The following is a 27,522-nucleotide window of genomic DNA, read 5'->3' as shown; positions in this document are numbered from 1 at the left end:
AACCGTTGGCCCCCATGGCTATGATTGGAAGCGTGCGGTTATAAGGGAAGAGGACGAGACCCTGTTTATAAGCCACTCGTCCATTCTTGATTCTCAAACGATGCAATATTTATCAAGATCTTACTCCTAGCTTTTTCTATCTATTTACATTTGGAAGTTGCACGATTGCAACTTTTCAGGGTTGGCATGATAAAAAAAAAAGGGTTGGCATGATTTGCCGGGTGCGTCGGTAGATTTTTTTCAACTTAAGTATCGAAGGTTGCTGTTTCAAATCTCTCAAGTCATAGGTTAAACTACTTTGGGTTAAAATAATCTATATTTAATCGGTTCGTGAGAATTGGAAGGTGTTTCATTAAACTTTTAAATACCCAGGCCTCTAAGGTTGTGCTATAGTTTTAAAAAAAATAAATGGATGTTCCTTTTTCCTCGCAAATAAAAAAGCTTCAAGGTTATATTTTTGATAAGATAAAGGAAACAAATAATGTTAAATTTACGAATTAAGGATAGACTCAAGCTGAAAACTAATATATCTAAGTTCCCCCTATTTTTTGGGCTGAGGGGGAGGAAACCTGGTCAGACCAATCGAGCCGGATGCTATCACACATAAAAACTTGAGGTTGTTTAGCAAAACATGAAATTCATATGTGTTCGAATATAGCTTGGATAATAAAATCCCACTTAAGGGATGTGATATATCCGAAAGAAAAATTGTGAGTAAAACATAAAAGGTAAATGATCTAAGTAGCATCGACACGCGACATGATGCGACGCTATACGTTCACACATCATTTTAAAAAAATAGAGAATCGAAATACATTTAGATACGCGTAGATTAAATGTATATTTATATATACATGATAAATTAACATTCTTATAAATAGATTGTTTTGAATACTTTTCAAATATAATGTATAATATATTTCACATGAGAATTATTTGAGTAGAAGGGAATCATTATTTATTATTATTTTTTGCTAGAAAGGGGGATCATTAGTTGATTAATTAGTCATAATTGTGAAAAGTTAAGCTTAACCCAAAAAAATAAAAAATAAAAAAATCGAATACGATGGAATTAAATTTACACTGTCGAGAGCACTAGGGTTGCACCTTCTTCTCTTACTTATAAACCATCTTCTCCGTCGTAGCCCTCCGCTGTGTTCTCCCCACAACCCCCACGGCCTCCCTCTCATCCTCTCCACTTTCCCAGAACTATCCGCCTTCACCGCCCTCCTCTTCACAACCGTCGACTCGAAACGCTCCGCCGTCACCGTCCTCTCCGTCCCCAACGCCTACCTCACCTACTCCGACCTTCGCGCCGCCTCTCCCCCACCGTCCTCGCCGACATCCTCCGCTACCATCCTGTACCATGTGCTCCTTCAGTTCCTCTCCTCCTCCGACCTCCACCAGATCCCACTCCGGACTCGCATGTCGCCAGCCGGCTGGTTGACCGCGTGTCCGGACGTGTCCGAGCGTGACACTGACACGGTGGCTCTGGAGGAGAGTGTCTGTGCTTCCCAATAAAAGATTCGGAAGAAAGACTGCTTGACAAGCGCCGCCGTGGAAGACCAACGCACGAGGTCCACCGTCGTTCGACGTCGCAGCACCGGCCAGCCATCATCCCCTCTGTCACACTCTCTCTCTATCTAGACCAGTCGAGCCCATTGGAACGCTCTAAACCTCGGATTTGAGGCTCGCGACCTTAGATTCGAGCTTGCCGGCCTCAGGGGACCCTAGATCTGGCCTTGCCCGAGGCTCGACCTCGGCGGTGTCCGCGAGCTCGTTTCCCTTGCATTGGCTCGTGGTGTTATTGGTTACCGCCTCGCCTTCTTCGATTGGGCCGAATGGCTTCAACGCGAAGGTCCGGGTCTCGGTGAACGAGGTCCGCTTCGGTCGATTTGATGAGCTCAGAGAACAGAGAATAGTTGTTTGTGGAGACCTTCGAGTTCAATGCCCATCATCGGTCCATCTTAGCTCAAACCCAAACACTTCCAATGGTAGCCACCAGTGAGCTGCTCTGAGGATGATTTTGAGTTTTAACTGTTCTGCAATCTCTCAATTGCTGCAGAGTCTGCAGGATTCAAAACTTGATGTTCTGGTAACTACAAGATCACTTCTTGTTTCGGGATGGGCAAACTTGTCTTCATCGATGTTTGATGGCTGCGAGGTTAGACTGCACTGGCGCCTCATCTTCGTCTTTGGAGTTACCTAATGGTTTGCTGCTTAATGGCGACGACCGGGAGGTAGATGTGACCGTTCATGGCTGTGACGGTACTACCACGGTTCAGTCAAGGTACATCTTCCTCCCTTGCGCGCTCTTTTTAACTGACCAATGAGATCACGCCACGTGGACATGGAAGGACAGCATGGTCAATATAGAGAAGCCAGTGAAAACTCGGGAGGTTGGGATCTGGTTCTCATCGGGGACCGGATTTTACCGTGCTGCGGCAAGTGCGAGCCGCCCGATAAAGGCTCCTGGTAAAATAACGGCCTAATATCATTAAAAAAAAATCTCAATTTTAAGTACGGTCTCAATTTTATCTAAAAATATTTTTTTTATCCCATAAAAAACTCCAAACTTGAGATTTAATCTCAATTCTAAAAAAAAAAATTCTATAAAAACTTTCACCTTGAGATTATATCCCAAATTTACCCTAAACTTTTATGTCTTACAAAAAAGCACTAATTTTTACTTGATTCCCAAATCTGTCCCAATTAATCCTTTGTTCAAAATTTTTTGTTAACAACCGAGAGGTGAAAAACTCCCAAGCAGAAGTTGTTCAAGTGTCCCGAGGCAAGCTGTCTAAGCACGAGAGATGAAAAAGTAGAGCAATGGCATGAAAATGCCTCGTAATATCACTAATGGCGATTTTGGACGGATGGTTAACGGGGAAGATTGGAGACTCAAAGTAAAAGTTGATGATTCTTTAATGAAAAAAAAAAGAATAAAATTGGAATTGGACATCACACTGAGGTTTTTTTTTTATGACACATAAAAATTTAGGACATAATTAAGATTTGACCCGAAGTTTAGGGTTTTTTATGATGATAATGACATAAATAATCCCTAGACTTTGGCTCAATGCACAATTTGATCTCTAAACTTTTAATTTGTTCAATATGACCAATGAACTTTAGCATTATGTTTAATGTGGTTTCTGAATTTTTAATTTGTTTAATGTAATCCCATAACTTCTAGTACATGTTCAATATAGTCATTCTATTGATTTATGATCAAGGAAAATATTGAATATTTTCATTTAATTCAGGGATTAAAGTGAACATGTTTCAAAACTCTAGGGACTATATTGAAAAAAAAAATAAAAACACAAAAAAAATTTGAAATTTTTTTCAAAAATCATCAATGCCAATGTTGGTCATGTCACGTGAGACGACCGACGTCTACGTCAATGATTTTCATTCAAAATTGGCCGGAATGATTACATTAGAAAATTTTTACAAGGTATAGGTTTAAATTAACATAATTGACACGTTTAAGGCGGAATTAGCTCGGCTTTGGAATTGGGCTTTGGGCAAATGCAAATGTCCGGCTTCGGAAAAATGAAAATGGCACTTGGTAAAAAATCCTTTGAAATGCAATTTTGGTTTAAGTAGTGTTTGGCCAAACAAAAATATGCAAAGGAATTTTGGCTGCATATTTTATTTATTTCTTTTTTATTGCAAAAAATCAAGACCCTTCCTTATTCGAGGAGCTAAATCTGGCGCCGGTATCCATTGCCGACTAGATTTGCCCTAGCTGGCGCTTCTCTAGTCAAATCTGCTCTCATCGACCTCCCTAAAAAAGGAAGATGAATGGTAGATCTAGGAAGAGGTAAAATTGGATTTTTAATAAGGTTTTGTGGGCAAAATAGTCAACTCACTATTTTACGTTAATGGGGCCTTGAGCCTACCAAATACCCCCCGAAAAACCTGGCCTTGCGAAACGCCTTAACATTTTTCCAAGGGGCTTTGAAGGCTCAAAGCCTATTGGAAAAGGTTAATCAAATGCATCCATAATAGGTTTAGGGCTTTTTGGTTAATTATTCCCCCTACTCTCTACATATCAATATCAAGTATCAACACTTTTCTCACTTTAGTAGAGCGAATCAGGCGACTATATCTTTTTTTCATTTCTCAAGATGTACTAGATTTAAAATTGGATGATATATAACTTGGTATAGTCACTTAGTTTCATGCCACCAGCAAAATAATTTTTCTCTCAAATCCCCTGGTTCTTGCGTATATAACATGCTTTCGCGAAAAATCTAGGTAAGTTGAAATTTGAATAGTAGGGATTTATGGCGCAGATAGTCGGAAAGTTTTTTTTTTTTTTTTTGTAATCTCTCGGCGAGGTTATGTGTGGCCTCATGTTCAAATTTATAAAAATTGAGGTGCGACCTCATATGCAACCTCAATTTTAATATCGCACATAAATCTATGTGGGCTCCATTAAAAAAAAAAGCTTATTTTTAAATTTAATGTGCTACTTCATGTTCAAATTAATGTGGACAATTCACCAAATTTTCTTTATTTTAATTATTGGTCTTCAAGTAGAATGATCAAAAGGGTAAGCTCGAAAACGCAAGATCGATGTATGCGCAGGCTAACCAGATTCCATATGCTCCCATGGCAAATACTCAATCAAAGTTGAAATCATAGCAATCAGCAAAATCCTCTGTATTTCGGCAGCAAGGCAATATTTCGAGCAAGACAATTCTCCATTTTGGTGAATATTTTCCTAAATTCGAGTTGCAAACAGATTCACAGATTTGATCCTCCTTCTTGTCCAATATAAGATGAACTTCACTTGATTTTGGTAGAATAATCTTGGACTAAGCAGGAACATCTCATTCAGGGTAATCCGAGCTGAATCAAACTGAACAACGAGTTTTTTTTTAAAGCTGCACGTTTGGGCCTTGTTGCTAAGCAATGACATGAGTGAAGCCCCCGATTCTGCCGGGTCTATGGACTGAATGTTTCATGGGGAAAGAAAACCCTGTCTCTTAATAAAAAACATCTACTTCTAACGGAATTCAGAGCAGTAATGTCAGCAGACACCAAAGGCTGCCTTGAGATCCCAAATGGCTTCTAAGGTCTAAGGGCTTTGCAAATGTGTTCCCAAACGGAGCCCAAGTGTGTTGATAATCTTAATAGAGACATTTCAATCGAGAAAATAAGATCCTGCAACTCCCGTCATAAGCTAAAGAAGATATTGGAACGACGAAGAACTATTCGAGTCGACGGGGCGCCGCATGATCAAAATTGGGTTGCGAGTTGTAGCATCAACTAGAACTGTTCTATCCCTCCTCTCCTAGGGGAAAAAAAAAAAGAGCACGGATCAATCAAGGTTCGTTTCTTGCATCTTTTGGCATTGCATCTTCAAAATTGGAGAGAGATCGCCCCAAAGACCGAGCAAAAGTAACCATCCAAGGGGCGAAGGATAGGTCCCATTGGTCCACAATTCATAAGCCTTGCTATTCCTTTTTTTTAATTATCCTTTGTTTGTGCACTTCCGTTATTTGACTTATAATAACTTTGTTAATTTGGAGGGTTAAAAAAAGAAAAAGGACACGTGGAATCAACATGGCATCAAGCTAGCGCCACGTGGATTATGCAGAAGGAAGAGAGGTGAGGGTGTTTAATCAACCCCGTACATACACGTCGATGAGAGTCGAAAAAACCACGATGAGTACGATATGTACATGTAGTAGACTAGAGATTTCCATAATGTCGCTCTCTTTTCACTCTTTCCTCCATCGACGATACATACATACGCAGTCTAATTACTCTGCACTGTAGTAAATTGCCATCATTATTTCTAGTTTATGTTACGAATGAATTTAGTAGCGAATTGCGAAATTCTCTATCTGGTGAATGGAGGAAAGAGGCTGTTTTGAAATCGTCCGTCCTGCTTGGATGTGAATCGCGGAAAAGATATGAAGTCGTTTGATTTTTATGGCGCTTTGGGAGGGGGGGTTGTTGTATATGAAGTCGTTTGACTTGAATTGGACCCTTTGGTTGGGCTTTAAGAGAACTTTTTAAGAGGTCTTGACCCTCCATTTTCTCGTCGTCCCTTCTCGGCTTAATTCAGCTCCATCGACGGACCAAACGAGGGACTGGGTCGGCCGACGTTCTCTCGTTTCACTCCGATCGCCGCCGCCGTCGCTCTCCACACTGACAGCACTCACTCACTCACAGGCACTCCTCCTCCGCCTGCAGCCCGATGGCCCCCGGAGCCACGGCGGCCCTAGGGCTCTTCCTACTCCTCGCGATCTTCTCCGCCGCAGCCTCCGCCGCCCCGATCCTCGGCCTCGACACCTTCCTGACCACCCAGTACCGCCACGACCCGCAGGCCACCAACGACTCCTACCTCTCCCTCCCTTCTTCTCTCAAGTCCTCCCTCTCTCTCCAGCCCCTCCCCGGCCAGCAACCCCAGCACCTGACCCGCCTCATCGACTCCCTCTCCGCCCTCTCCCTCTCCGTCCCCGTCCACGTCCGCCTCGTCGGCCCTTCCTTCCCTTCCGACTCCTCCTCCCTCCTCTCCTCCTTCCTCTCCGCCTCTCTCCCCTCCGGCCACTTCCACGTCATCGCCCCCTTCTCCTCCTCCGGCGGCCGCCCCTCCCACAGCCTCTCCCTCCGCCACTCCCTTCACCTCGACGTCTCCCATGCCCCTCGCTCCCTCTCCTCCTCCCTCTCCGACGCCCTCCGCGCTGAGATCGCCAGGTCCCCCTCCTCCCTCCGCTCCCCGCTCCTCTCAATCCCGTACGCTGCCGTAGATGGCTTGATCCGGCAAGATTTCGAGAGGGAGAAGCCCGTCGAGGGGGTCTACGTCTATTTCCTCGATCTCGGGCCGCAGGAGAAGCAGTATGCATATGGCTACACGCCGGGGGATTCTTCCCCGGGGTTCACGAAATGCCTGGGGAACATTTGGACCGGGAGGGAGAGGTACGTCTGGATCGATTTGGCAGCGGGGCCGGTTGATTATGGGCCCGCATTGTCCGGCGACGGGGTTTTGCCGCGGGGTGAGTTCCATCCTCTCGCGGTGCTGCACGGTCGGCCCAAGTCGCACAAGACGCTCCTCGCGGACTTGGCATCTCTGGTCTGGAGCGCATACCAGGTACTCGTTGTGCCCTCTCTGCGAATTCCAGTCCCTTTCGAGAACTCCTTGATTGTTCAGTTTATACATGTTTATAGCTCGGAGAGTAGGGATTCGAGTGGTTTGGACTGGAAGAATATCGAGAAGGTGTTCAGGGATGAGGTGAACGATGGTGGGTTGTTGCTGGGTGATCAGTCTTTGAGCTTTAAGGAGTATTCAGTGAACTATAAGGACTGCCCGATTTGTTCTTTCGCGATTTCAAGAGCTACGAATTCGTACACTTCCAGGTTCTTGTTTGATAATTATACTCTGATCGTGAATGAGTATCTGGACTCAAAGCGTTTGCATCAGATATTGACTGATTCAGCTGACGAGTTTAGGAGGTTGGCAGGTTTCCCTGAGGAGGATTATGGCAGGGTGCTTCCTGTCTATGTGTTTGATTTAGAACTAAACACTCTCTTGTTGCTTGACCGATATCATCAATCTGTTTCTTTTAAGGATATGGTGATCGCAGTGAGGACAAAAAATACACAGACGGTGAGTGATTACAGTTGCAATGGCCGTCATGTTTTTACTCAGACGAGGGATCTCGAGCGGCCTCTAGTCGGTTCTATCTTGCAGAGCATGTGGGGAGTTTCACCTACTCATCTGTTATGGAGCTCGAGGCATAATAACACTCTGGTGGACTATACTTGGAGTGTTGGGCAGACACCATTCGGGCCATTCTCGGAGATCTCGTCTTTGTCATTCGTCCAAAAGGATGCAGCGCGGAGAAATGTCCTCCTCACATCTTTGAATTACAGTATTACTAGTGCTATCGATGTTCTCGAATCCATAATGTCGCATGGCGGGGACAGAAAGCTTCTTAAACTTAATCGACATGCCGAATTCATACAGAGATGGAATTTGTTCAAGTACAAGCTGGACAAAGCTGTTTCTGCATTGTCGCATTTTGATTTTGAGATGGCTTTGTACTACTTGAGGTCCTCTGATCACGATCTGTATGGCATCCACTCGCTTGTTTATCATGCGTCACAAGAACTTGAGGCATCTCTTGTTTGCTTTAAGGATCCACCTCTCCCATGGGGGTCGATCTCAATTTCTGCAGTGGGTGTGCTTGCTTTCCTTTATGTCTGGACTAAACGTGATAGGATCTTTAGGAATAAAAGAAAGCAGTTTTGATGATACTGGGAGAAGCAGGACCGAGATGTAAAAAAGAATGGAAGCAATACAAACACCTGTATTTCAGCGTGACAGCAAATTTGAGAGGTCAGCAGCGAGTGGTTTAGTTTTCTTAGAATATTTAGTTGGAGCTTCCATCTTACGTTGAGACCCAACTGTTTTCTTTCTTTTTTTCTTCTTTTTGATAGCATGCTTCAGTTGTTCTTGATATATTGTAACTTACCGGATGATAATTGCAGTAAACATAACTGCTGAGCTTGAATTATTTTTGATGTGTAAACTGCCTTTGGGTTTTCGCTTTATTATGCGAATCTATCTTCACGATTCGTTTGATATGGAATTCCTGGAGGCATCGATCATGTTAATGCTTTTGCAATAGGAACTTGGTTACAGTGTCCCTGAATTACTACTGCTGGAAACGGCTCCTTTTGTATCGGCTTTTCATCCTGTCCAGGGCAGCTGTATGAATGAAATAGCTAGTTTGTAGAAATGCTATGTGACACTAAGTTGAATCAAGTTTCATAGGAGGATGGTTTTCTTTTCAGCCCCATAAAAGGAAGGCAAGGCAAATATAATTTAGGAAAGTCTATTCTCCAAGCATGATCTATCTCATGTTTCCACTGCTGGTATTTCAGAATGAACGCCATGCAACTGCGCTTGTCTTGAACTTGTTTGATCTGTCCAGAATTTTGTGCCCTTGTGATGATTTTGCGATGTTCCTGATTAAAGACGTTTTGTTTCTCCTTTTCTGTGTAAAAGATTATGGTTTTTCTTCCTCCTTTAAAGCTTCCTAAACATTATAGGAATAGTGCTGTGTTACTTCATCGCCTCCCATTCTCTTTAGATTGAGGTGATGATGGATTGAGCGTAAATGTAGTGGGAATTGATGTTCCAATCTCAGAGAGATGTATCCATGTCAATAGAGCAAAAGCAAGAAACTTTTAATGAAGGTTCAGGTTAAATCAACATTGCCCTGTTAAATTGATTTAAAAAAATGATGTTGCAGCTCATCAGGGAACTCCTGTCTAGTACCAATATGAAGGCCCTAGATGGTGCAGGCAACTTGGAATTCCCCTTGTTCCTGAGTTGAAATCATAACCTGTGAGACCGAGAGGTCCGAAACAAGTGGAAGAAGAAGAACCAACTTTTGCTAGCTCTAAGTGTCAAGTGAAGCATGTTGATGCACAAATCGAAATGTGGCCGGACTAGACTTATGATTCAATTCTATGTTTGGGTTTTAGAGACTTGTAGAAAGAAAATATATTATGTTTATCGTACAAGGATTTGGTGATAATTCGGAGATAGGTTGTTCTAATATTTCGTTAAGGTCTATGAAGTTACTCGTTCTTCTGATATGGGAAATTGAATTTTACTGTCGAAGTACTGCCAACCAATCTGCTTGGCCGCGCCTCAGATTGGACAAACAGAAGATTAGTTCTGTATACAGAGCCGTGAAAATTGCTGTCCGTGGTAGGCTAAGCCACGAATTATTGTTTGATATTGAAGAAAAGCTTTATGTCCCTTTTGCCGACTAGAAAGTTCTTTACATTATGTTCCGCCACTGTGAGGGCAAAAGGAAGCTGCAGTTGTTAGGTCGAATCTGTAGGATGTGTTGTTGTCGCTTTATTCGGTCACAAAATGAACTGCAGCTCTCTCTGTTGCAAACCTGCATCATCTTGGCTTGAAGAACAATCGAACGGGAAATCACCCTCTCCCGCGTAGAAAATTCCTGTAAATTCGTCTTCGTTGCGCGACTGTGGCTGGTTCTTTGTTTCTTCCCCATTGATGTCCTCCATGGAAAGTGCCGTGTTCTTCTGCACCAGCTCTTGGAACACCGATGATCGAAGGAGGAGGCCGAGCGCAGTAGGCGGAGGAGACTTGTTGCACGAGCTAAGAGCGACTTTGGTTCTGAACACGTCCGGCTTTCGAGGAGAGTAGAGGTAGTCTGCTGCAAAAGCGTTGGTGTTGAACAGCAGAGATCCATCGGGCTCTTCTCGAGGAGCGAAATTGGCTGTCGAAGGAACTATCTGAGGCTCTAGTGAACCGAGCTGTTCAAGTGCAGCAATAGGCGTGTTTGTTCCCGGCTTTAGCCATCTGATATAAGTGCTCAAGTCGAAGTTGGTGACGGCATTGATCCCTCTGTACTCGATTGCTGCGATGTCGTAGGCGCGAGCTGCTTCCTCCTGAGTGCCTGCCAAAGTAGGACGTTGCATTCAATCTAACCGGAAAGCGCATCGACAGAACCGGGCAAATTGAACTGTTACCGGGCATTATGGTGCTAACGATGTGAAAAATCATCGGTGGCTTACTGTAGGTGCCGAGGTAGAGGTACTTGTTTCCGAAAACTCTTCCGATTCTCGCTTCCCATCTACCATTGTGATGGTGCCTGCACAGCATGTGTTTATTCCAGTTAAAGCGTTTCTTTTCTTGTTCTAGGATTCATGGTGAACTTCTTTTCCGGTGAGTTCGTACGACTGGTGTGAAGTGGCAAAAACATGAATTTGATAGAGTTATCACCTGGCAACTCCTCTGTACTTCGATACACCTCTCGAGAAGCCGCTGCTTTTCCTGTCGCAAGGAATTAACCCGGAACGATTTTAGTCAGGGAAGTTTAATTCTCAAGTGCCATTGAGATGGTTATTGCTTTGCTTGGTAGATGATCTCACCTTCTCAATGAAGCCAGGTATTCCTCCTTTGTCATGCTCTGCATTATCTCAATCTCCTTCTCATAATCTGATATCTGCAGATGATCAACAGGCTTATTGAGAAGAGATGCTTTGTCTCCCATAGTTTCATGAACAGATGGGAAAGGTTATCGATTCTTTTCTCGGGTCGTGCGTACCGGGAAATTGGTAAAGGTTGATGTCCCCCAATACTTGAGGGCGGCTAAGTCGTATGCTCTCGCGGCGGCTTCTTCAACATCATAAGCACCTAGGTAAACTTTTCACCCCCGATTAGGTTCGGGGAACGATACGAAACAACGTTAGCATTCTTGAAGAAAGGAATAATGAGGAATTCATGCGAATGAACTAGTTTTGAAACATACCCTGCTTTCCTTTTTTCCTCTGGGTCACATTCCAGGAGAGCTTATCCCACAGGTGAGCTTCATATCTACCAGTCCACCTGTGCCTGTTGAGTCCACAGAAACAAAATTTCAATTCAGAGATGATTCAATGAGTATTCAACATTTTGGGCGACAGACTCTCCCGAGCCTCGACACGGCCCGCACCTGCTCACGCCACGAAATCTCGAGCTCCTCTTCACGGTGGCAGCCGAAGACGCCTGGTCTGCTTGTTGCGGCTGGTGACCCTGGCCGGCCTCGTCGCTGCGCCTGAGTAGAACCGAAGAAGCCGGGTCTCTCCGACGCCGCTTGACGCAGCAGGGCCGTGGCGCCTGGCCGTCCGCAGCCACGTAAGCTCGGCGCTGGCCCGCAGTCTCCTCAGTTTTCACCATCAGCATTTCCATTTCTCTCGCTTGCTTCGGCTCTTTTTTTGCTCTTCTTGCTGTGGGTCTCTCTTCTTGTCTGTGCTTTTGCTTGACCAGAAGTCCAAGTCCATGGACAAGACATATATATATATGGTTGAGGTTCCAAGCGGTTTTCTTAAATCATGGTTTGTTGCCTAGTTGTCACGAATGTTTTCGGAAACGAGACGAGGTTGGCGATTGCTACGAAGCAATGCAGGGCAAGGACTTGTCTTTATTCTGTCTGACTGCCCGAGGCAGAGGATCTTATTATTCCATGGTTTAAAATTGTAATTTGGATGATTGTATTCGGTGGGTATATACTGTGTACCAATCATTCAATCGTACGATTGGCCTTAGGTAGATTTTTGTTCATCCACACGAGCTTTGACCCAAGATCGGTTCCGACGCTCGACAACAGACCGAGTCAAGATGTTAATTTCACGAGCGTTGCGACACAGGACCGGGCGATGAGATACTTGTGTGACCATCCGATCCTACAATCGAAAGACGGCGAAGGAAAGTGATCGAAAACATTCTGTCATTGTGTTGCTCAGAGATTGAATCCTTTCAATCTCGGCTTCTTTCTTTTGGGTTCATCGTCCAAATTACGTGATAATTAATTAGGCCAAGTTTCTTCCGGTTAATTGAAGAAGCACATGGATGTGAGAACTAATTATTATTATGATTATTATGATAAGTGGGTGAGGAAGGAGTTTATTGAGGAGACGGAGCTTTGAGACGGTGTTTTCTAGGGAATAAACCTCCATACTATTCTCTCGAATCCTTCATGAACTCTGGACACGAATGCCGACCATTCTTCACCGTGGATTCCCCCTCTTCCGACGCCATGTTCTCGCGCGGATATGTCGGCACCCAATCGGGCGATCGATAGGAATAATCGTAACATAATTTTATCATACGACGGTCCATGCATTTTTCGCCGTCGCTACCCGAAGAAAGTGAAAGAAAATTGCCGAGGTATTAATTCGATCTTTGGGATATGAAAAGATCTCGCACTAAACAACATTCGCCGGTATTACGCTTCGACGCGCTTCGACCACAACACGAGTGATTGGCTATCCCGATCGTTGACGTGCATTGACCGTAGATAACATTTGAGATTTGACTAATGTTTAGGAGCGAAGACATTTGATGTCTCCTCCAGATGGTGTGGTTTGTTAGTTGATTCTGCAATCTGCATGGTGGGGATGACGGTGCTGGGGTAGCCCCTAGCAAACCCTAATGCAGATTTTTGGACAAGAAGAGCTGGTTGTCATATTCCAAAATTTGTCTGGGCTTCAGAAGAACAAGTACACAGAAACCCCTCTGCTGGTCTCCATCAGAATAGAATTAAGACCCACATGTACATGTACTTGTCCTTGGTTTAACATGTCATTATCTCTGTGGCCAAAAAGAATCATTTGCCCTTGATCGGCCGGTAGATTAGCCGGTGAAGCCGCTGGTTTTTAATACGGAGTTAAGCTTTTCGCTGGCTTCGCATGGTTAATTGCGCGCTGGCGGGGGGGCCAACGTAAGTAGAAGCGACGGAATCGCTTTTGCATTAGGTAATGAATTTAATTAGAAGTTAAAGAAATTTTGCTTCATCAACATTCAAATTGGAATGGTCCTTCCTCTCTCATCTCCCATTCTGCTCTCGTCCAAACCAAACAAAAACACTCTGATGGTACAGCGATGTTTATCCGAGTGTCTAAACTTAGCACGGGCGGTTAGGCTTGCAACCGAGAGTGCCGGACATGCGGGTGAGCCGAGTCACGAACGTCCCGGGCTTCGCCTTGATCATGTCGAGCCTCCCGAACGGCTTCTTCTTCAGCGGCTGCCCCGACTGCACGAAGAAGGCCCCGTTCATCAACAGGTCGCCCTGCGATCTCCACGTCCATTTGCGCCAAACGTCCGGCGATGCGTAATCCCTCTTGGTCACCTAGTTAAATCGAACACGTGCGATGTGAGAAGATCGCAAAGGCGATGCTGGATAGAGTTAAAGTCTTCTAGTTCTTTTCTATAGTTACCTCCTTAGCGGCCAAGTTGGGCGGGGCGATGAAGCGGTTGCCCTGGGAGATGATGGTGGGCTGCGAGCTGCCCCCGATGGCATACATGAGCCAGTGGGTGTAGTCGTTGTTGACGACGTGGAAGAAGCCCCATCGGCACCTCGGCATCCGCTGAATCAGCCCCCGACCAAAGTGGTTGAACGCGACCGTCACTTGCATTATCTTGTCTTGCGGGTACGTGTCGCTCGCGCCGAAGAGCATCACCTGCACATGTGTCCCCGCAACAATGTAAACATCAATGTCTAGAACGAATGTGTAGATTGGCCGATTTTTCCATCGAGATCATGACACTGAGGTCACCGGAAAACGGAGGAGATAGAGGACGTTACGTCGTTATGGTGGGTGTAGTGGCCGTTCGAGATAGTGATGGCTGTCGATCCCTGGATGGCGTCGATGAGCCCATCCTGGCATCTTGCCATGGACACATGGTCGATCCAGATGTTGGTCGAGCCAAAGATGGAGATGCCGTCCCCGTCGCTCCTCGTTCTGAACCCCAAGTGGTTGTACGAGTCCCTGATCAAGCCCCCGGGCTTTGTGATGATGTCGTGGATGTGGAGCCCGTGGATGATAACGTTCCTGGAGAACTGGATCATGATGCCGGCGCCATAGGCGATGTGCACATTTGCGCCCCGGCCATCTATTGTCTTGTGGCTCGTCACCAGCAGCTCCTGGCTCAGCCTGATGATCATGCTGCGTGCGAAGATGATCCACAGCGGCTGCTTCTGGATCACGGCGTGGCGGAGCGTCCCGCGCTTTGGGTTGACCACGTTGTCGTCCGAGCCATCGTAGACAACATAGATTTTACCGTACAGGCCTCCTGTGGTCCTGCGGCCAAATCCGAGCACGCACTTGGCCAGCCTCTTCCGGTTCTTTGCCCAGTCCTTCCTGCACCGCCAGCAGCGGTCGATCGGATTCGTGGCAAGGCACGGGCCGACGTATTTGTGCATGCTCAATTGCCTCCTTGTAATGTTGGTTCTGTCTAAGACCCTGCAATATTTTGGAAACAAACGAACAAAAAGATCATATTTCCTCTCACAACTACTGCAGAAAACGAGACGCAACGCGTTTGTGCTAATTCAATGTCTGACAATCGAGACTATTGATGCAAAGAGCACTCCACCTGTGAACCCGCGAATTGAAATGCGCCGTGACGTTTTCAGGGTTGGGGTGATATGCGTCAAGAGCATGCTTCTGGGCCTCGTCCGCGCGCTTTTTCCAGTACTCGTCGAACTCCCCGATATGAGCCTCGAGGCATGGTACGAGAGCAGCCAAGGATAGGGCCAAGATGAATCCGACGAGCTTAATTCCCTCCATTTCTTTGTTCCGTTTCAGTTGTTCACTTTTTTTCTTTCGAATTTTCCTCCTTCTTCGTATCGACAAACCAAGGGTTCAGATCCTTCGAATCCTCGGAACGAAGGGTGTTAGCGGTGGCTAAGGTCTGTCGCTGTGGGATACCTGCGGTTTTCGCTCGGTTAACGATCAGACCTTGCCAGGACTACTTACTGGACCGACCAGAAGATAGCTATGCTGCCATCGGTATCGTTTCTCTCTCGTCGGCGGGTCTATTTTGGTTCAAGGCTTGAACAAATTCAACAAGCCAACGCCCGCTTATATAACTTCCCGAAAACAACAAAGCATGGCGTCCAAGAAAAGGACCGGTTTAAGAGGACAGCCAACCACTATTTCCATGGCCACAGTCTGTTGTTCTTGACAGCAATAGAGGAGAGCTGTTTGACAACATCGGACCCCGTCATCGCTACGTTTCCCATCCACATGTTCGTTTAGACATTTGCTCGGATGAAGATCAGTTTCACTACATTGGTGCCTAAAAACTTGGCCTCTCGCAGCCGAAAATTGACCGAGTGTATTAAGGCCATTGACAGAAACAGGCTTTTGAGTTTGTCCTCGGCTGGTTCTTCGGTCTCTCGAAAACGAATACCCATCGCTCGATCGGTCGAGATTGAGTTAACGCGCCGTGGGCCGCCCGATCGAATGCAGATCGTGCTCGCGTCGTAGGCGAAGAGTACATGTGATCTGGGAACATTCCATTTTTGGTATTCTTCTGAAGTTAGTCTTTTTTGAGTGAGGAGATGGGAGAAGTGCCAATGAAGGATGATTGCCTTCCTAAAACTGTCAAACATCAAGACCCAGAACCAGATCCTCGCTCTTCATGAAGAGAGAAGCATTCAATTCTTGATTTCTTACCGAATTAAGCCGATAATTAAATTCGCCGTGCGCTAATTCCTTGGCCGGCGCTTAATTTCTGCGAGTTCCCGTGTATGTTTAATTCTTGAAGAACTATATAAAACTCCGAAGTACGACAGAATACTGCATTTTCGAAAAATCGACTAATATATAATGTTGAGAACCAACTCAAAATCGAGTTCAATGATGAACTGATCTGCTCAAATTCAATACCCAAAATGTTAAACTTATCTGTGGATGAGATATCTTAATTAATGGAATGTGATTATTCTCTGCACATTGAAGAAAAGTGCTGACCAAATTAATACTCCAAAGACTGCTTCATATTCATGGCATATACCTTTTATGACAACGATTATTATTGAACGTTAATTATTTAACAATTACACTTAATGACCATTATCCTTCTAATGGCACTGACAATCGTCCCACACAAAAAAAAAAAGAGCGCAGAGCCCCGGCCCGACCTCTAGATCCGCTAACGTAAAGCGAGGAGTTGAGCATGAATTGACGAACCGAAGTCACTTTTGAAACCATACTTCCTACAACTAACATGCTTAACAAGTTGATAATAACCCTTTATTTACAATCCCTATTATAAATTTCAGGGGAAGACTAATTGAAACTTATCATGGCTCGAAGTGCTTAGCTAAGCATGACACTTCCTAACCTAATTCGTCGAAAATAAGTATTTTGTGATATTAACGTATGTGCCTCTTAATCTAATTCGTGCGGCTCTTTGTCCATTCAAAAACAGTACTTTCCCACGAGGGATTGTTATGCGAACTCACTTTTTGTATGTTAACGGGAAAAATAACACAAATAATCCCTTAACTTTGATCAAATGTGCAATTTGGTCCCTGCATTTTTAATTTGACTAATATGGTATCCGAACTTTAGCCCAATGTGTATTTTGATCCCTAAACTTTTAATTTGTTTAATGTGGTCCCTGAATTTTAGGAACTTGTTCAATTTAGTCCCCGAACTATAAGAAAATGTTCATTGTCGTCCCCGAACTCGAAACAATGGAATGATTACATTGAATATCTTCCTATAGTTCATGAATTAAGTTGAACATGTTCCAAAAGTTCAAGGGTCATATTGATCAAATTAAAACTTTATGAATAACATTACACATTAGGTTAAAGTTCGGGAATTATATTGATCAAATTAAAAGCTAAGGAACTACATTCCTCATTGGACCAAAATTCGAAGACTATATATGTCAATATTCCTATATTAATTTAGTTTCGTCTAATATTTCATGATTTCCCGTATCAGGTTTATCGCTTGATTGGATTATAACTCTTTAATTAAACATGTTAAAACGGTTAAACATTATATGGGCAGTGTGTATTGAAATAAAACGCAGGAGCTTTTTCCAGTTGAAAAAGACCTTAACATGGTGTTCGTTAATCTTCGGAGAAAATTCGTAATAAAAAGAATTAGAAATTTAAAAAAAAAAAAAAAAAGTAGAAAATCTCCGAAGCGAAAATAAATGCAATATTTTGACGGCGGAAACGGCAAAAATGAAAAACTCGAATTAGGGTTCTCTGCTTCGCTATTTTGGTGCCACGCAATCACTTCTTCTTCGTCCCCTTGCTCCGTGTCATTTCTCTCTCTCTCTCCTCTGCAACTTCTCGGTGGTGTGCTCTGCGACTGGGAGAGATCTCCATCTCCGCCGGAGAATCATGGGCAAAGGTCCTGGCCTCTACTCCGACATCGGCAAAAAAGCCAAAGGTCGCTCCTCCATCTCCGTCGTCCTCGATTGTTCTCGAGCTCGTCTCTCCCTTCGCGCGCGTCTCGCGGGATTTTCTCGTCCTTTGCTTTGTTCAATCGTTTGAGTTTTGTCATCATTTCGCGTGCGAGTTGTCGTGGTTGTTTCCGTTGCAGATCTTCTCTACAAGGACTATCAGAGCGACCACAAGTTCACCATCACTACCTCCTCGGTCACCGGTGTTGTGAGTTTTTCACCCTGTTTTTTTGGATACCCTTGCATGTTTATTCACTTCATTGAGCTGCGATATGAAACTGTTCATGGTTGTGTATCCCGGGTTGCTTTTGATTCCGGTCTTGAATGTAGCTGTCCAAAGGTTGGTAAATCGGAGTGTTATAGCATTGATGAATGATTGTTTCTTCTTAGACTTTGATCTATTGTTTCTTCTTAGGCTTTGATATAGTTTTGGCTGATCGAGCTTCCTTTAGAGATTGTTTGGGACTTTTAATGGTTCTGTTGATGTTTGAAATAGTGATGTGTTTTCACCCAGCAACATACATTTCTAACTGGAACGTTGTCGTGCAAAACCTGAATATTAGTTTCCAGATCTAAACCGTTGGATAATTTTGGAAGAATGATGTCTTCGAGTTGGTTGATGATTTTACTGATTTCAGTTGGCTTTCATTGTATTTTCAAGGAAGGACTGTAATAAACTTGACATTCACTCTGAGTTTGAGCTCCTACACATCTATTATAGTAGCTGTCAGACGTCGATGTTCTTGCTTTGTCTTGGATATTAATTTTTCTGTATGCTTCGAGCTTGATGTACTCTTGTCTGGTATCATAGTTTAAATGCTGGGATTGTCTGCAGCATATTATTTATCCATTTTCGGTTGGAGGCAATGCAATTGAGAAACTACTTCACAATGATATCGCAGACTATAACATCTGCGGCAACAAAGAAAGGTGAGCTGTTTCTGGCTGATGTTAATACCCAGCTGAAGAACAAGAATGTTACCACTGATGTCAAAGTGGACACAAACTCCAATGTAAGTGTTGTAAGTTTATAAACACGAAGAAAGTGAAAAGTTCTCTTACAGCATGTTGTTCTTTCTCCAAAACATATCTGGGGGTGTCGAGGGGTGGGAGGGAGTTGATGGAGAAATCGCTAGTGTCCAATGGTATGCTGAATGTAGACTTCTGATGATTGCTTGTCATCAGCAAAGCTGGCTGTATGACCAGAATGGAAGTGGGTTAGGTGTCAAGAACATGGTGTGCAAGAATACGCCTATTGGGATCGCTGGTTGGTTTCTTGTGATCCTTCAAAACATGTTTTTGGTTTAATCTTTACAGTAATCAGGGTAGACTCTGGTGTGCTCTTTAGTAAGTAGCGTCTGAACAATATAGGTAAACTTTAACTTTCGCTGCTATTAACGAATGGGCTAGTAGTATCAATTAGCATTATACTTGTTTCTTGTAATTTGTTAAATTAGGTTGATATGTACCCCTAGGAGGCAAGCTTTATGGGACCCAATTGTACAGTCTTTGCTTACTACTTGAATAGTTGAGTCAAGTGAGTCAATTTTCAGGACCCTATTCTACTATCTTCGTCTACTATTTGAGTAGTTGAGTCAAGTGAGTTGGTTTTCAGCAATCATGGAGAGATTTTAAAACTGGGGACCAAGTACTGGATTGTGGCTCAAGGGTTTTCACAAATGGTGTGCTGTATGTTATGGTTGTAGAAAAAGGCTTTTCATGTCAATAAGTTATTATGTGGCAGATTGAGTCTATATTGTACATTTTGATCTTTTAACTCATCAAGTTCTTTAGAAGAATAAGTTGGATCTTACTTAATGTTGATTGTGGAACCACTCTAATTGTTTCATGGTGTTGCTGAACCTTGCCTCATGATACGCAGCTTGTCACAAAAATTACCGTTGATGAACCTTGCCCTGGACTGAAGACAATATTCTCTTTTACAGTCCCAGATCAAAGGTCTGGCCAGGTGAGCTGCCAATTAGAATAGGATGATGATTTTTTTTGTTAAATCATCTTAGGCGAGCATGTCATTGCTTTTATTGAGTTCCTTTTCTGGATATATCACTGTTACTGAGAGAAAGGCGCTTCCTGACTTTTGCAATTAACAGATTGAGCTACAATATTTGCATGACTATGCTGGGATAAGCACATCCGTTGGATTGACAGCAAATCCTTTTGTCAACTTTGCTGCTGTGCTAGGAAATAATGTTTTGGCACTTGGCACTGATCTGTCATTTGACAGCCAAACAAGTAATTTCACCAAATGCAATGCTGCCGTCAGCTTCTCTAACGCTGATCTGATTGCTTCATTGGCCCTGTGAGTAGTTTGCATTTCTTGTTCATGTACCTGAAAATTTCTTTAAGTTTGTACCTTGCTCGTGCTCCATGTTGGATCTCTCATGTGCTGTTGTATAACTTTTGGTCATTGTCTGGTCTGGATGATGAAAAGTAGTTCTTTTATGTTGACATTACTAGATAGCAGTTGGGATGTTCTGAAGTTGTCACCTGCCTTTAGTCTTGATTATAGCTTGTATTTGTTCTAAAGAAAGGGGCATTCCAGCGCCTATATATTCCTTTCATGTACAGTGGAAGCCATTCTTCTAATGTTTGGATTGGGAGGTCCTCTAGTTTTTAAAGAATCGACCTGGTTCTAATAGCAACTTATCCCTTCTGAATTTGAGAATGAAACTAGACTGGTTTATTATATATGTGTAGAGCATGTGTGGATTCTCCACTCTTTTTGTCCCTATTTTGCTTAACATTCTCATTGCCTACGCAGGAACAACAAGGGCGACTCACTGACTGCATCCTATTATCACACAGTGTACCCTGTGACAAGCACTGCCATTGGTGCTGAGGTTACCCACAGCTTTTCTTCCAACGTGAACACTATAACTGTGGGAACCCAGCATGCGCTGGACCCATTGACCACGTTGAAGGCACGGATCAACAATTCTGGTAAGGCAAGCGCTCTTATCCAGCACGAGTGGCGCCCTAGGTCATTTTTTACAGTCTCCGGGGAGGTGGACACCAAATCCATTGATAAGAGTGCTAAGGTTGGTCTTGCCCTGGCTCTTAAGCCATGATGAGGGTGTTTTCCTCACCTGTGGGTCGGAGCATTGATGGGACAAAAGAATTTAGGAAGCTGTGTAGTTCGATCAGACCGATGGTTTTACTTGTTTTTTGGGTTGGTTGTAATCTCTTTCAGAGAGTAATGCTGGTTTCCTCAGTTTCTCTCCACTTTTGGGTGGTCTTGGGAGGTGTAAAAATAAATGTCCTCGTCCTGAACCCTGGGGGCTACTTTTAGAATCTTCACTTGTCAATCGATCGAATGGAAGAACGAAGAACTGCAATTCCAAGAGGCGTACCTACGCAAGTATTTTCGTTCTTGTTTTAGGGCATGCATCTTTTCAAAGCATGTGAGTTTCAGAGTGTCTAGATTCTCTGATTTGATCCATTTGGAGGCGGGTACTACGACATTAATATGTTGAGAGTTTGCTTTGTTTTTCGTTGCCCAAACAATTGATCAATCGAAATCGTTTCTTGTTCTCCAAATTGGACACGGTACCTCTCGATTGAACGTATGTATTTTTCTGATTTTTAGTCAAAATTGGACATGTATGTGGATTGATACTTATTTCACTCCCGTTTGTTTACATAAAAAAGATATATGGTAAGACTATATGGACAGACTGGCCAAAAGAGCCGACTGAAGACCCTTTCATTATCTGATTGTATTGTATTGATTATTAAGCGATCACTCTCGATCTGATTTAATAGATGCCAATCCAGATATGGTATCTTATCTTCTCCTCTGTCGTAGTAGTAGGAGCGGTATGGGTTACCATAAACTATAAAACCACAGGTAGCCGATTTTATCCGTAAGGAGAACTCAAAATGGTACCTTGTTGCTAATAATGTCGCATCACAGGGACCTATCTCACTTTCAGACAACATTCACACGGCACACCGATACGCCCTTGGCTAAAGATAGGGAAGCTCGTCACATAAATTTTCTTTGATGAACCAAGAACGATACTTGAAAAAGGATGAAGGAATTCAATGAAAGGCATCATATCCACACTCATGCCTAGACGACTCTTGGCTAAAGATATAAATGCGTTACAATGCAATCTTGCGCAAGTCGAAAACATTATATCAGTGTTTCTTCTGATGAACCCAAGAAGGAGAAACACGAGAAGGACGAAGGAATTACGCATCAGTTATGGAGCGAAAAGCATCATATCGTAAGGGGAATGACGCATCGGCACATGATCCTATATCTTTGTCCACCTTGAAAATTTACATGACGCTGACATCCTTCTCTTTAAGTTACAGCCAGCTCACCTACCTGCCTACATATCAGATACAACATGTGCAAGTCATGGAACCGGAACCGGAGAAAGACGGGATCATGCCTTTACCCCCAAGTGAATGGACAAAGCAGCCACAAGACAGCAAACTGCATTGCTTTTGTCAAATAGGTCGATGGAAGCTATGTCAGCCTCTCTCGAAATTACGCAGCCTCCAGTCGCGGTGATATCCTTAAGAGGGACTACAGACAATGTATGCGGAAAGTTTGAGTGGGGTCGGACTCATACTTTTCCATTGGGTTTTGGTGAGAGGCGGGGAATGTTATTCGGAGAAGGATGGGTACCGTGCGGTATCGATAGACTCCTAACCGGTTGCCCGTTCCTGATCACCACGAACCCTCCCTGAGCCCTGATGCCGTTCTTAGCATTCAGGTTGGACCTGGAGCGTTCAGCTTGCATGGCCTGAAAGAAGTATGAGGAACTGGCCATATCCTTGAGGTTAAGCAGAGGCTCCAGGGTTTCGACAACTTCACTCATGAGAGGTCTGGCTTTTTGGTCCCGCCTGAGGCAATGGGCTGCCAGCTGAGAAGCCTTCTGGGCGCCTTTGATTGAGAAGTGTCCCTCGAGACGGGGATCAATTAGCCGATAAAACCTCCTCCTGTCCTCGAGAAATGGCTTTGCCCATTCTGCTAGATTATGTTCACCATTCGGTCTGTTCTTATCCATGGATCTTCGACCAGTCAACATCTCCAGTAGAACAACTCCAAAGCTGTAAACATCACTCTTTGATGTCAAATGACCTGAGCCAAGAGAAAAGTAGTTTTACATCACATAGCTTCTGTGAAACCATTAAAGGCTCTTCCATGATGTGAGATGGCAGACAAATCAAAACTAACATTCTACAAAAGAGAGGAAAAACATGTTCTCAGTGGTCGCACTGATCGCTCAATCAAATGTACTAGTATACGCAAAAAAAATCAAAGAAGAATCGCTTGGCAGCACTTCTTAGCCATCTGACATAAGAAGCACACATCTTATCATAACACCTCTGTCAGCAAAAGTCGAATCTAAGAAGGTTAAAATACCATGAGAATCCTTTGACTAACCACCTTGAAGCCTATATCATTTGTAACTGATGACATGGTTCAATATTGTGACACTTAGATTTCGACACAATCAATTGGCTGATCAATCTTCTACGATACAATATGACATGTTCCTAGTAAATAATTTTATGTGTAGGAGATGTTGCAACTCACCCAAATTAGAGGGGCATCCAACATAACAAGGAAATGATTAGGTAGTCATATGAAAAAGCAAGACATTTTATATGAATAATTTGACTCCCTAACCTGTCATTACATACTCTGGTGCTGCATAACCATAAGTTCCCATTACTCGGGTGGATACATGAGTTTTATCTCCCTCGGGAGCATCCTTGGCAAGTCCAAAATCTGAGAGTTTGGCATTGTAATCCTACATAAGCAAACACTTTTTTAGGAAAAGCAAGCCAAAAGAAAAACAAAAAAAAAAGTTGAGTCAATTGCACATTTGTTGAGTCACATACCGCATCCAAAAGAATGTTGGATGTTTTAAAATCACGGTATATAACGGGTCTTTCAGCTTCTTCATGAAGAAAAGCAAGCCCCTTCGCAGCACCAAGGGCAATTTTAAGCCTGATTGACCATGGAAGTGGCAGGGACCCTTCTGCATATAAAGTGGTTTTACCAGGCAAAGTTAAATCCATCGTGCAAAAGCAAGCACTGTGCAACTAGCAAAGATATGATTCAGAACCAAACATTTTCTCTAGGCAATCTACAATATTTCACGAATGATCCATTTTAAAGGCCAATTCACTTGATTGACACAGGAGGACAAAATTGATAATAGATTCTTACAAAAAGAGTCTAAGCCAAAAAGGAAAATAAAGAAGATCCTCTACATGCCAGCGAGATGGATCAGTATCTCTGAGATTGCGCCAGATGTTGCACTATAAAGAGGAGAAATGCAGTGCCTAGAAGTTTGTAATTGTATAAGTTCATATAAAGCATTGACCCATTGTCCCTGAATTACTGATATTAGCGAGATGGATCAGTATCTCTGAGATTGTGCCAGATGTTGCACTATAAATAGGAGAAATGAAGTGCCTAGAAGCTTGTAATTGTATAAGTACATATAAAGCATTGATCCATTGTCCCTGAATTTTGCTGATATTAGCAAGAATATTATAACCTCACATCTGACTGCACTTAAATTCTGCAGGAAAGATCTGCATCTGTTCATTTACTATTCGGCAGGCCAGTTTCCAGATGTATACTGAATCATTGAAAGCAGAGAATGCCCGAAAAGAATACATTGGTCATACGCAACCAAAGAAAAAAGGCCCAATTACATACTTCTGAAGAGGTGATTCTCCAGACTTCCTCGGGGCATAAACTCATAGACTAGCAGTCTTTGATCATCTTCAATGCAGTAACCAATCAACTTGACTAGATTGGGATGGCGAAGATTACCAAGAAAACTAATTTCAGCCTGAATAACAGGTTGCCAGAGGGGAGAAAACAGTATTAGACCAAATAAGCATCGCATCCATAAAATTTCACAATCTATCTTCGAATTAGAACAAAATAGAGAGAGAAAGAGCAAAAGAGGCCATACAAGCCACTCTTTGTGACCCTGAAGTCCATCATGATTAAGGGTTTTGACCGCAACAGTAAGGCCTGTGCCGGGTTTCACTGGAGCAGTTCCATTCTCCTCTATCCAACCTTTAAAGACACATCCAAATCCACCCTCACCAAGAAGACTCTCAGGTCTGAAATTTCTCGTCGCTAATTTAAGATCATTAAATGTGAACTTCCGGAGATGGGATGCGACCTTGAGTTCCTCACTGAACATAGGTGTCGATGAAGTGCTTTCTGGGTTGCTAGTAACAGTAGAGGAGACTACCGGAACAACTGGTTCATCGGCACTTTTCGAGTTGGTCGACTTACTTTCCACTGACGAGATAAACAACAAAGCATAAGTAACCAATTCCCCGCATCAGAGAAAAGGAAGAAATAGATAGATGTTAAGCCTATGATGGTACAGCTAATACCATTGGGGTCTAGGGGAATGTTGATGTGATTCAACAGACAAGTCGAGTCTCATCTTTTCGAAACCATTTTTTTCAATCTGAATTATGCAAAACATTCAAGTAGAGATAAAAATTCAAGCTGCTTACATAATTTGAGCAGTTCTCGAATCAAGTCCTCGAAATACGAAGTTTATACACACTGCTACAGAAAAACCAGTTCTTTTTTCTTTGTCTCCCCACTTTACAGAAACATCAGTTTTAAGGATGAATAACATGATGAACAAACTCGTCTTCACCAACCCCGATGCCTCTCGGCAGAAAGATAACATCTTTCGCCAACTCAACAGCTATGACCTTATCTCTAAGATTAAGCAGAAATCTTAACTCTTTCTTATTATCTAACCTTTTTTTTTTGCTTTTTTCCCCCAGCAAATAGAGAAACAAGAGGTTGAAGAAACATACCATAATTAGTACTGATTCCACTGATGGAGCTATTGACCTTTGATCTGAAAGGCATGCAAGAGCATCTCCCCATGAACCTCAACTTGATCCAACACCCGACCTCTCCTTCCCTCCCATCCCTCTTCTTCTTCCTCCTCCTCTTCTTTTTCTCTTCTCTTTCCTTTGATTTCCCCAAAGCCCAATTCTCCGCCTTTATTGAATCAGGCCCTAACCCCATCTAACACCAACCTCTGCAGCAGCAGCAACAACTCTCACAACACCCACGGAAAGAAAGAAAAAAACCCAATCTTTCTTCTTCACATACAAACCAAACCAAGCTAAAACTTTTGGCTGAACGATCTTCAATCAGCACAAAAACAAAACACCCACAGAAGATCAGTGCATAAGAGAAGGGTTGGGAATTCTTTCACAAGGTCATATCTGAAGAAAAGGACTGATGAACAGTTGTGTGCGTATGTCTGTCACCCAAAAAATCAATCTTGTTCAGCCAAATTAGTCAAAAGAATAGGTTGAGAGATCAGAGAGAAGAGGGGGGGTGGAGGGGGCTGCTTGAGAAAGAGGGAAAGTGCTCAGCAACGGGCAGGACGGGCAGTTTGAAACTGGGAATGCGGGCAAGGGGCGGGCAGGAGAGAGGGTTCTTTTGTCCTTCACCAACAGTAAACTTGGCATATTCCAGACATCACCATCATAGAATACTAGTGCTGATAGTACTTGGAAACTTTTGTTTATTCACTGTGAGAAGGAAGAAAAAACCAAAACATCTTATTATTGAACCAGAAGCACTTTCCCATGTTTTGAATTTGTAAATTGACCCCCCCAAAAAAAAAAATTTTGGGGTTTCCCCAAGCTACAATAGTCCAAGCGAAAATGGGGATTCACTAAAAAGAGGAGTCTTTCCGGTGATCCTCGATTCCGATGCATAGAAGCGACAACAAAAGATACAATTGACTGGGAAAAAGGGCATGTCTCTTAGGTCTGTTTTCAGACCAGTACAGGCTCGAGGATTGGTCGGGATAGTTCGTTCGAAGATCCCGACTAGTTGGATGGGAGCTAAATCATGGAAACTAAAAAGGAAAAAAAAAAAAAGACCCAAATAATTAGGAAATCATTCACAAGACCTTTTCTAGTCAAGGATAAACGGACGATGAAGTTTTTGTCTAATTGAGCAAAAACGCAGTTGGAGACAGCAGATTGTGGTGACTCAAGTTTGCATTCACAATTAAAGTTGTAAAAGGGATTAAAGAATCTGCATTTACGGGCACTGGTCATAAAAATAAATAAGAGATTAATACCGCAAAAAATCCTAAACTAAAACACATGACATGTTTAATTTATTCATAAAAAATTCTAAACTAATATATATATAGCAAATTTACCCTTGCTAGTTTCCGTCAAATTTTACGACTGAATTTTGACTGACGTATCAATTTAGGGTTTTTAGCCTCCATACTAGTGTGGGGTTGTTGATGGTAGCTATCAAATTTAATGAAAACTAATGAAAGGTAAATTTATCACAGATGTACCAGTTTGAAATTTTTAGTGGTAAAAATACAGTTTTGACTAAATTTGTCATGTGTATTAGTTTAAGATTTTTTATGGTAAAAAAATAATTTTGAGTAAATTAATTATAGATGCATCAATTTGAATTTTTTTGTCGTATTAATTTTAAGCTCGCATATCAAATAGTGTCGGAGTGTCGAACACGACACGACACGATATGATATGAAGGCCTTCGAAAAGTATCGATGCCTCTTAACATATCATCCCGTATTGTTTGACAACATGTCTTAGATACAATCTTTCTTCGATTATTAGCTTAAATTATTGACGATGGACTTTCTAACATAACAGCCTTTCACTTTCCCGTTTGCACGTTCAGTCCCGTCCATCATATTACACTCTTACGA

At 43.0% G+C, this 27,522-nt stretch overlaps 5 protein-coding genes and 1 long non-coding RNA gene across 7 annotated transcripts; 2 read left to right on the top strand and 4 right to left on the bottom strand.

The window, feature by feature from the left end:
* Positions 1-1,874: 1,874 nt before the first annotated feature.
* On the bottom strand, positions 1,875-2,184 carry LOC125316354. The gene is made up of 2 exons (XR_007199591.1): positions 2,101-2,184; positions 1,875-2,009 (listed from the first exon to the last, which is right to left on the bottom strand). It is a non-coding gene; the product is annotated as an uncharacterized LOC125316354 (long non-coding RNA).
* A 3,786-nt stretch (positions 2,185-5,970) lies between these two features.
* On the top strand, positions 5,971-8,612 carry LOC115741257. The gene has a single exon (XM_030675069.2). The coding sequence runs from the start codon at positions 6,221-6,223 to the stop codon at positions 8,273-8,275; it is 2,055 nt and encodes a 684-aa protein (XP_030530929.2). The 5' UTR covers positions 5,971-6,220; the 3' UTR covers positions 8,276-8,612.
* A 1,022-nt stretch (positions 8,613-9,634) lies between these two features.
* On the bottom strand, positions 9,635-11,994 carry LOC115741346 (AP2-like ethylene-responsive transcription factor At1g16060). The gene is made up of 7 exons (XM_030675226.2): positions 11,505-11,994; positions 11,322-11,404; positions 11,118-11,215; positions 10,942-11,015; positions 10,793-10,843; positions 10,585-10,661; positions 9,635-10,466 (listed from the first exon to the last, which is right to left on the bottom strand). The coding sequence occupies exons 1-7, from the start codon at positions 11,738-11,740 to the stop codon at positions 9,907-9,909; spliced, it is 1,179 nt and encodes a 392-aa protein (XP_030531086.2). The 5' UTR covers positions 11,741-11,994; the 3' UTR covers positions 9,635-9,906.
* Positions 11,995-13,318: 1,324 nt separating this feature from the next.
* Positions 13,319-15,377, bottom strand: LOC115741347 (pectate lyase-like). The gene is made up of 4 exons (XM_030675227.2): positions 14,927-15,377; positions 14,136-14,793; positions 13,768-14,010; positions 13,319-13,679 (listed from the first exon to the last, which is right to left on the bottom strand). The coding sequence occupies exons 1-4, from the start codon at positions 15,118-15,120 to the stop codon at positions 13,455-13,457; spliced, it is 1,320 nt and encodes a 439-aa protein (XP_030531087.2). The 5' UTR covers positions 15,121-15,377; the 3' UTR covers positions 13,319-13,454.
* A 2,198-nt stretch (positions 15,378-17,575) lies between these two features.
* LOC115741295 (mitochondrial outer membrane protein porin of 34 kDa-like) lies at positions 17,576-21,126 on the top strand. Its single transcript, XM_030675135.2, has 6 exons — positions 17,576-17,751; positions 17,905-17,972; positions 18,667-18,777; positions 19,647-19,733; positions 19,876-20,084; positions 20,547-21,126. Exons 1-6 carry the CDS (start codon positions 17,703-17,705, stop codon positions 20,851-20,853), a joined length of 831 nt encoding a protein of 276 aa, XP_030530995.1. The 5' UTR covers positions 17,576-17,702; the 3' UTR covers positions 20,854-21,126.
* Positions 21,127-21,824: 698 nt separating this feature from the next.
* LOC115741294 (serine/threonine-protein kinase PBL34) lies at positions 21,825-26,227 on the bottom strand. 2 transcript variants are annotated; one of them, XM_030675132.2, is made up of 6 exons: positions 25,616-26,227; positions 24,739-25,076; positions 24,477-24,612; positions 23,648-23,787; positions 23,433-23,556; positions 21,825-22,880 (listed from the first exon to the last, which is right to left on the bottom strand). In XM_030675132.2, the coding sequence occupies exons 1-6, from the start codon at positions 25,830-25,832 to the stop codon at positions 22,363-22,365; spliced, it is 1,473 nt and encodes a 490-aa protein (XP_030530992.1). In that variant the 5' UTR covers positions 25,833-26,227; the 3' UTR covers positions 21,825-22,362. The 2 variants fall into 2 exon arrangements, with proteins under 2 accessions (XP_030530992.1, XP_030530993.1); XM_030675133.2 differs by having other exon boundaries at positions 23,648-23,784; positions 25,616-26,225.
* Between the last annotated feature and the right edge of the window lie 1,295 nt (positions 26,228-27,522).

This window comes from Rhodamnia argentea, chromosome 8 (genome assembly GCF_020921035.1).
Source record: "Rhodamnia argentea isolate NSW1041297 chromosome 8, ASM2092103v1, whole genome shotgun sequence".
NCBI classification, from domain to species: Eukaryota; Viridiplantae; Streptophyta; class Magnoliopsida; order Myrtales; family Myrtaceae; genus Rhodamnia; species Rhodamnia argentea.
This window is presented reverse-complemented; position numbering and strand designations above follow the sequence as displayed.